The sequence below is a fragment of the Cnephaeus nilssonii genome, assembly GCF_951640355.1.
Source record: "Cnephaeus nilssonii genome assembly, chromosome: 11".
Taxonomy (NCBI): domain Eukaryota; kingdom Metazoa; phylum Chordata; class Mammalia; order Chiroptera; family Vespertilionidae; genus Cnephaeus; species Cnephaeus nilssonii.
The window spans coordinates 56,355,871-56,364,667 of NC_137082.1; the positions used below are offsets into that span (position 1 = coordinate 56,355,871).

An 8,797-nucleotide genomic window follows, 5' to 3' on the forward strand; every position below is an offset into this window, starting at 1 on the left:
CGTTCGGCGCGCTCCGCGGACGCCAGGAGGCGGGAGATCCCGCGGCCCCGGGCGGCCCCGACGTCCCGAGCAGGAAGAGGCGGGGTCGACGGCGCCAAAGCGGCGGGAAAGGAGACGTTTGCAGGAGGTCTGGCCGCCTTGCCCACGGGTATCCCCGAACCCACCGCTGCGCCCGCACCATGCCCGCCGCCGGCTCCGAGCTGCCGCCGCCGCCGCCGCCGCCGCCGCCCGCCGCGCAGGAGCGGGGCGCCGAGCCGCGGCCCCACGGGGAGCTGCAGTACCTGGGGCAGATCGAGCACATCCTCCGCTGGGGCTTCCGCAAGGACGACCGCACCGGCACCGGCACCCTGTCGGTGTTCGGCCTGCAGGCGCGCTACAGCCTGAGAGGTGACCGCGGGCGCGCCGGGGGCGGGCGGGCGCCGGGGGCTCGGAGCTGCGGCGGGGAGAGCGCTCGGGAGGGGCGGGCCCCGCGGGGCAGCCCTGACCTCCGCCCCGGGAGACGGAGAGGTGTCCTTGGTCCCACGGGTCGGACGCCCACCTGGGGCTTGCATTCGGGGGCAGATGTGCGTGGGGTCGCAGGGACGGGCGGGGCGGCGCTGGCAAGTCAAACCCCGGAGGCCCTCCGGCTCCAAGGCCGGGTACTTGGCGCCTCGCCACGTGGTCTCCCCCGAAGCGGGCCCGACCCAGGGGTTTTGCCCCGAACTGGAGCGGGAGAGGATCGGCCCGGGCTCGGCCCGCGGCTGGGCCAGGCTTCCCCTCCCAGTGCGGACCGTTCCGCTCCGCAAAGTTTTTCAAAATTGGAGCCAATACTTCGTGGGCGGGGCATCCGCGGCGGGGAGAGGGTGAGCGGCGAGGCCTGGGCGGGAACTTGTGGCTCCTGACAGTTTTCCCCTCCCGGTCCCACGAGCCAGCATTCTTTCCTCTTAAACCTGGAAACCAACCCGATGGTCCCAGCAGAAGTTCCTATTCGTCTTTTACTTTAAAACAGGATGGTTCCTGGGGAGAAAGTGTCTCTTGTTGGCTTTCAGGAGACAAAGGGTCGCGGTGGGGGTGGGCACGGGACAGGTCTCCCTGACACCGGTGTGGAGGGTGGTTTTAAGGGGAAGACCCCCTGTTGGTAAAGCAGATTCGCTGTGGTCACGTGTGAAACTCTGCACCCCACACCCATCCTGCAAGCTGGGAAATGCCCGTGTGCAGGGGGAAACAGCTGATCTGCCTTGGACAGCTTGGAGAGGTTTGTTGGGCCGAGGGACCCACCTTCCTGCAGCTCCAGGAGCAGCGGACTCCAATGAGCCACAGACCTCGTTTCTACTCCAGCTCTTCTTACACTTTGGGCAACTTACTTAACCCCTCAGATCTTCAGCCTCCCCATGCCCTTGAAATGGAGGAAATCATGTTCAGGCAATAATGATAACAGTAGGTGCTTGAAAAATGTATCCTTGTTACATGAATATCAACTACACAACTGAATAGAGATAAGCTTTACATTTGTATTTTTCTATTTCTTGATGCAAACTTCTATATTCCCTCCTGGTGACTGTAAAGTGGAGATCATAAAGGTGCCTTAAGGAGGGTTGGAGATGAAGTAGGATTATGTATATAAAGAGTTTAAACATTACTATTTTTTTGGTACACTTAAAACCTAGAGGTAGATTTGCTTTGCGAATCTCTAAAAACTACTCTTCAGTATTTGCCAGTGTGATACCTACTTTCCGTGGGTCCTGCACAAGCTTTCCTCGGCAGGTTAATCATGGAATAGTCCTGGGAGCCTTCAGCTTTGTCCTGTTGTCGTCACACCTCTGCAAAGGAGTCTCACTAACGGAGGTGGATGGCTGCTCTTTCCCTGTCCCCACACGCATCCCGGTCTGGCCCCTGCCCCGGCTGCCCCTGCCCCAGCTCACTGTGTGGAACTGCTGTGTCTGTGGATGCAGGGCTCAGGAGGGTGGTCTCCGTCCGAACTGTGTGACTTGCACTGCACCCTGGGAGCTCCACCCTGATCCCAGGTGCCCACGTGGCCAGGAGTCGCCGTTTTCCAGGTCACTCCAGGGCCTGATGTCTTGGGGTCGCTTTCTTCCATAGAGGAAGTTGGATGGCATGTGCTGTGTTCCCATCTTGAAATTATAAGGCAAACTGTTTTTCAGATGAGTTTCCTCTGCTGACAACCAAGCGTGTATTCTGGAAGGGTGTTTTGGAGGAGTTGCTGTGGTTTATCAAGGTAAAGAAGGGAAGTTAAGAGGACAGGCACAGGGACAAGGTTGTGTGGCACCGTAGCCTTGCTTGTAACCATTATGGCACATCAGACCTGAAGACACCAGCGGCCAGTGGAGGTCTGTCCTTGACCTGGACGCACCATCAGGATACAGGTTAGGATGACAAGGGCCAAATCTAATAAGACAAAATATCAGAGAAATAAACATAAGGCTTGCCCTCACCAGTTTAGCTCAGTGGATAGAGTGTTGGCCTGCGGACTAAAGGGTCCCGGGTTTGATTCCGGTCAAGGGCATGTACCTTGGTTTTGGGCACATCCCCAGTAGGGAGTGTGCAGGAGGCAGCTGATGGATGATTCTCTCTCATCGATGTCTCTAACTCTATCCCTCTCCCTTCCTCTCTGTAAAAAATCAATAAAATATATTTTTTAAAAACACACATAAGGCTTGTACTTGGCAAAAACAAACCAACCACGCCTTAACTGTGTGAGTGTAAGTTGGGGTAAACATAACTTGAGAGTGGCACATTTAAGATAGGTGACAGAGCCATTTGCTAGGAAAGCTAGTGCTGGTTAGGCCAGTCAGTAGAAATATTCTGTCGACCAGATCTAAGGCACTCCCAACAGACTGCAGGTGAGGCATTACATTCATTCTGGGCATCACACTTTGACACAGAACACATTTGGTGAAGAAACACAAAACTGCCAGATGGGGTAGGAATGTAAAGGACTTGGATGTGTTCAGTCTAGAAAATGTAGTTGAGGGGAAACAGGAAAAAAAGATTTGAGAGGGTGGTTCCGGGGAAGGATCAGACTGACCTGCCGGCCCTTCAGAGTTTGGGCTGGGACCAGCCTGCTTAAAGATGGGACAGGCTGTGAGGGACTGTGAGGGCCTGTTGCCGGCTTGGTGGGGGCTCTTAGAGGACGAGTCCCGATGGCTCCGAAGGTTCCCGGGTGAGTGAATCCACCTGCTCTGCTCTCCCATCTCTCCCAGGGATCCACGAATGCTAAAGAACTGTCGTCCAAGGGAGTGAAAATCTGGGACGCCAACGGGTCCCGTGACTTCCTGGACAGCCTGGGATTCTCCAGCAGAAAAGAAGGAGACTTAGGCCCCGTTTATGGCTTTCAGTGGAGGCATTTTGGGGCAGAATACAAAGACATGGATTCAGGTGAGGAGACGGCGCTGCCTCGGATCCCTGAGCGCCGTCGTCGCTCCGTGGTTTCCGATGAAGTGTGGGGGATGAGAAGCCAGGGTCTGAGAGCTGATGCCTGACTAACCTTGTGGGAGGCTGTTTCAGGTTCAGGAGCACAACCACACCTCATGAAGGCCAGATCTCACTCCCAGGGATTAGCGTGATTGGGTGCTTGGCACTTCCTGTACCTTGTTTCCTTAGCAGATAGCGGCGCAGGTGGTGACTGTGTTGGGGAGTAAGGTAGGAAGTACATCGGGGGCTAACCTCCCCGAGATGGCCTTGCAGAGGCTTTGGTCTCCCTTTCTGTTCACCGCATTGTAAGTGGCCCTGATGTGGTAGCTCATATCCCGAGTCACCTCTCCTCCCCGTCCTGCCGGGAGGAGGAAGAGGGAACACCTCACTCCTGGAGTCCACCTTCCTCTGTGGCACTACTTACTGAGTCCAGCCCTGGTCCTTTGCCCCTCTGTCCCACTTATCTTTAGGTCAGAGGTTATAAAAGCAAATGTGTCCCTCAGTGTGTGTGTGTGTGTGTGTGTGTACAGGCGCGTGTGCAGGAAGTAACAGCTTGCTAGCTGGGCAGAGACCCGCAATCTGGAGAGCATGGGGCTTATCTAAAGGGGGCAGTTACAGCTCTTCTCCTGCCAGTTAGAGACATGTGGGCCTGATATAGTCAGAATTCTTTAAAAAAAAACAACACCCTAAAATCTATATTTTATGTGCAATCTTGAGATCTTTTGAATGCTGGCTACTTCATCAAGTTTTAAAGTGCCGTGTAGACATAGAGATAGAATGGTGGTTGCCAGGGGCTAAGGAGAGGGGGAGTGGAGTGTTGAAATTGGGGAGAGGGAGGAAGTAACGGCCAACGAAATACTTAAAGGATTTTTACATAGAAAAGAAAATGGACTTTGCTATGGCTCCAGAGGATAGGCCTAGGAGCCTAGACCAGGCCTCGAACTCAGCATAACCTGAGAAACTTACAAAGTGCATTTGGATTTCTTGTAACCATGAGCCAAGGCGGGGCCTGGGAAGGACAGTATGACAGAAGACCTGCGAGGCCATCTCACCAGATGATGTAATTAACACGTGCACATTTCTTTTCAATAATTCTACAGATTATTCCGGGCAAGGAGTAGACCAACTGCAAAAGGTGATCGACACGATCAAAACCAACCCCGACGACAGAAGAATCATCCTGTGTGCTTGGAATCCAAAAGGTTGAAAGCATCTCAGTCCTCCTCTGCTGTCCTGACTGTGTGGTTGGCATGAGGGGAAGCAACGTGGCCTTGTTGCAGGGGCCTCCAGCAGGAGGCGGGCACCAGGAACCCCCAGCCCCATGGTCACTTGGGTGACCCTGGGCGAGTCACAGTTGGCCTCATTTCCACCTTCAGAGGATGGAATTGGATCCAGATCACCTTAATTTGTATATTTATACTTTATTTTTTAAAAATATATTTTATTGATTTTTTACAGAGAGGAAGGGAGAGGAATAGAGAGTTAGAAACGTCAATGAGAGAGAAACATCCATCAGCTGCCTCCTGCACAGCCCCCACTGGGGACCTGCCCGCAACCAAGGTACATGCCCTTGACCGGAATCGAACCTGGGACCTTTCAGTCCGCAGGCTGATGCTCTATCCACTGAGCCAAACCGGTTTCAGCTATTTATGCTTACTCTTACTCCCAAAAGGGTTTTAAATGGCCTATAAAAATACATGTAAGATTTTACCATTTTAAATTGGGGCAGAAGAAGTTTCAGATCCCTTCTACCCTGATATTATTCATATTTGTATCAACAGTATTATAAAGTTAAACTTTACCAATGGGTAATTAAGACCCAGAGTGGAATATGTACATTTATAATAGAGACTTTGGAACACAGGAGAGTGTGTCTGAGACGCTAGTTTCCTGTGGCCCCTACAAATGAACTCATTCTTTCTGTGAAGGTAGCACAGATAATTTCAGCTCGTATGGGAGAGCATTGCTTCTCCCACTGTAAACGTACATCACAGAAGGCTCCTGTAACGGACAGGTCTCTGTCGGGTTTGTGCCATCCCTGGGATTGGAATGGTCTGCTTTGCCATGAGGGGAAGGTGTGGGTCATGGGGGTCACATGACCTCCATCTTATGAGTTGGCTTGTGTTTCGCTCCTGTTTCACTTTGCCTATAGTTGTGTTCTTTAAAACCACCGCCCTCCCCTGTATTCCTCTGTGCTGGCTCCTCAGATCTTCCTTCCATGGCCCTGCCTCCATGCCATGCCCTCTGCCAGTTCTACGTGGTGAACGGTGAGCTGTCCTGCCAGCTGTACCAGCGGTCAGCAGACATGGGGCTAGGTGTGCCCTTCAACATCGCCAGCTACGCCCTGCTCACCTACATGATCGCACACATCACCGGCCTGAAGGTGGGCTGCTCTTAGGAAGGAACAATTGTTGCTGGCCTAAAGAGCTGAACTCTTAGACTCTTTAACATGAAAAAAACGAATCGCCCAGAATTTTCATTTAAATAAGAACTGACTCAACTGTGCACTTAAAACATATATAAAATCAACTAGAAAAAGAAAACATTTTTTAAAAGCAACAACAAAAGCCAAGGGAAAAAAAACAAAGTGAAAAATAGGTAGAAAAAAAAAAGAAATGAACTGGCTCATTTTGTAACTCTCCGATGGAACTTTCCCACCCTTGTGGTCTGTATGAACAAGTTTATATAGGTTGTTTATAGTACAAGGTAACTTTTATAAATTAACTTTTCTTAAAAGCAACACTGGTTAAATTCTTTATATTTTGAAAAGCTTTGAGATATCTGCATACTCTGCATAATGTGTTTTTAAATGATGTGTTGAAGAGGGGTTAAAACTAAAACACTTCCTCTTTTGCTTCCTCCCATGCAATTCAGCCAGGTGACTTTGTACACACTTTGGGAGATGCACACGTCTACCTGAATCATGTTGAGCCGCTGAAAATGCAGGTAAGAATTCTATCTGTGGCACTTTGTTTTAAATATATTTTTATTGATTTCAGAGAGGAAGGGAGAAAGAGAAACATCAATGATAAGAGAGAATCATTGATTGGCTGCCTCCTGCACGCTCCCTACTGGGGATCGAGCCCGCAACCTGGGCATGTGCCCTTGACTGGAATCGACAGGCTGGCTCTCTATCCACTGAGCCACACCAGCTAGGGCTGTCTGTTGCACTTTGCAGGTTGGTCCCTTCTCTTGATAAGAGGTTGGTTTATAGAACATCCCTATTATAACAGGCATTCTTCTCGGTGCTGTGACAGGGATAAGGTGACCTGTTCTGATGGCAGAGCTTTGATGGTGGGCAGATGGGTGGAGACAAGGAAGACACATGCCTCAGCTACCACAGGTGTGACAGGTGCTGTGGGGGCCTAAGCCAGAGAATTTAGGACCTTCTCAGAGGTAGCATTTCAATATTCCCCCTTAAGTTTATCCTAAATACAGTACTTAGGTCTGAACTTTCAGAAATAGGCTCAAATCCATAAATTATAGCAGCCAAAAAATGATTTGGAAATGGCAGTAAAAAAATCTGAGTGTCTGTGCATATCATGAGCCCCAAGAATAAAAATGTCAAACCAAAACCCTTTAGGCCTTCCAGATTAGATCCAGGTTTTGAAAGTTTCTCCTTTGAGGAAATTTGCTTTGACGTAGAGGGTGACTTCACGGCTTATCCAGATGCTTCTCTAGCTCACTGCTCCTGTCATGCTGCCCAGAATAATGTGAGGTCATGACCTTTGTCACATCCTCATCGACGCGGTTCATCTCAGGAATCCGGCTTGCATCCCTTTCTGATAATTGTCAACAGATGTCATCTTTCCTTGCCCTTTCTGCCAGGGGTAGTTGGAATAGGGATTGTGGGATTCAGGTAACCGTTTTTGAGTGCCTACTGTGAGTTACAGATACAAAAGTAAGAAACTGTGTCGTCCTTGGTAAATTTACCAGGAGCAATCAATCATAAGAGCTTACGCTTGGGGAGCCACCAGGCTCCTGACACCGAATGATTCCACAGAATACCCTCCGCTCTCCATGTATGTGAAAGAAACGGTTAGTTATGCTCCAGCAGTGTTGCGTAACCAGGGAAAAGGTATCCACAGTATTATGGATTAGCCCCTGTAAAGTAATCCTTGCTGATAAAAGACTGTGTGCTTGTCTCATGAAGGGATGCGGGGGGCAGAATTAAAGCAGTAGTACAGATACAGCAAAATAATGGTCTGCTGTTTGTAGCTTCAGCGAGAACCAAGGCCTTTCCCGAAGCTTAAAATCCTTCGAAAAGTTGAGACCATCGATGACTTCAAGACTGAAGACTTTCAGATTGAAGGGTACAATCCTCATCCGACTATTAAAATGGAAATGGCTGTTTAAAGTGCTTTTAAAGGAGTTGTTTGAAGGATACTGTCTTTAGGGGTTGGAATGGATGCATAGGTGAAAATTCCTTTTTGTTCTAAAGAAAGAAGGAACTAGGTCAAAAATCAGTTATTACTCATTAACGTAAGACTGTTACCACTGGCCAATATAACTGTGCTGACTCTCTTAGTAATAAGAGGCCTTCACTGAATGAGGATGTATGAAAATACTGAGATTCTGAATAAACTGAAGAGAGTACAAATGTATATACTTTAAAAATCATATACATGCATTTCAATCCCACATTTGTATGATTTCAAGAATTATAAGTTATTCCCTCACATTTAAGCAAGCTGAATAACACGTCATGATAATGTATGGTTGGTGTGGTTATGAACATTTCAAGTTGTTTATTTTATATATTGTTAAAATAAAGAAGACTTCTGCATTCATCTGGGTTTTTTTTCCTTTCTCTACTGCCATTCTAAACAGTTCCTGTCTAAATAAACATGCTATATTCTTGTTTGGATGCTGCTGAGGTTAGAATATATTTTAGAAATGCTGACTAACCTACTAAATTTTTCCATTTTTCTATGATTTATCTAATTCTAGCTGCATTTTATCATTAAAATTATTTAGGATAGCCCTGCCTGGTATGGCTCGGTTGAGCGTCATCCTGTGCACCAAAGGTTACCAGTTTCTGATCAGTGCATATACCCAGGTTGTGGGTTCAATCCCCAGTTGGGGTCGGTGCAGGAGGCAACTGATCGATGTTTCTCTCTCAATCAATGTTTCTCTCTCTCCCTCTATCGCTAAAAAATCAGCAACATTTTTAAAAAATTATTTAGCATATTTTTTAAAAAGGGTTATCCCCCTCTCCTCCCACCCCCACCCCCAGGGTCTTATTTCCATTGACTTTTAGAGAGAGTGGACAAAGGGTTATTTAAAAAAAGACTATGAAATAGCCTTTTCGCCCATAGTTTCAGTACGGTGTAAATTCTGTAATGTGCTTAGAATGAGCTGGAAAAGAGATGCTAAAACACTTTGG

At 48.7% G+C, this 8,797-nt stretch overlaps 1 protein-coding gene across 1 annotated transcript; it reads left to right on the forward strand.

Moving 5' to 3' along the window:
* The first annotated feature begins 89 nt into the window (after window positions 1–89).
* Window positions 90–8,201, forward strand: TYMS (thymidylate synthetase). Its single transcript, XM_079783928.1, has 7 exons — window positions 90–387; window positions 2,142–2,215; window positions 3,201–3,375; window positions 4,512–4,613; window positions 5,619–5,794; window positions 6,286–6,357; window positions 7,630–8,201. Exons 1-7 carry the CDS (start codon window positions 180–182, stop codon window positions 7,765–7,767), a joined length of 945 nt encoding a protein of 314 aa, XP_079640054.1. The 5' UTR covers window positions 90–179; the 3' UTR covers window positions 7,768–8,201.
* The last annotated feature ends 596 nt before the right edge of the window (window positions 8,202–8,797 follow it).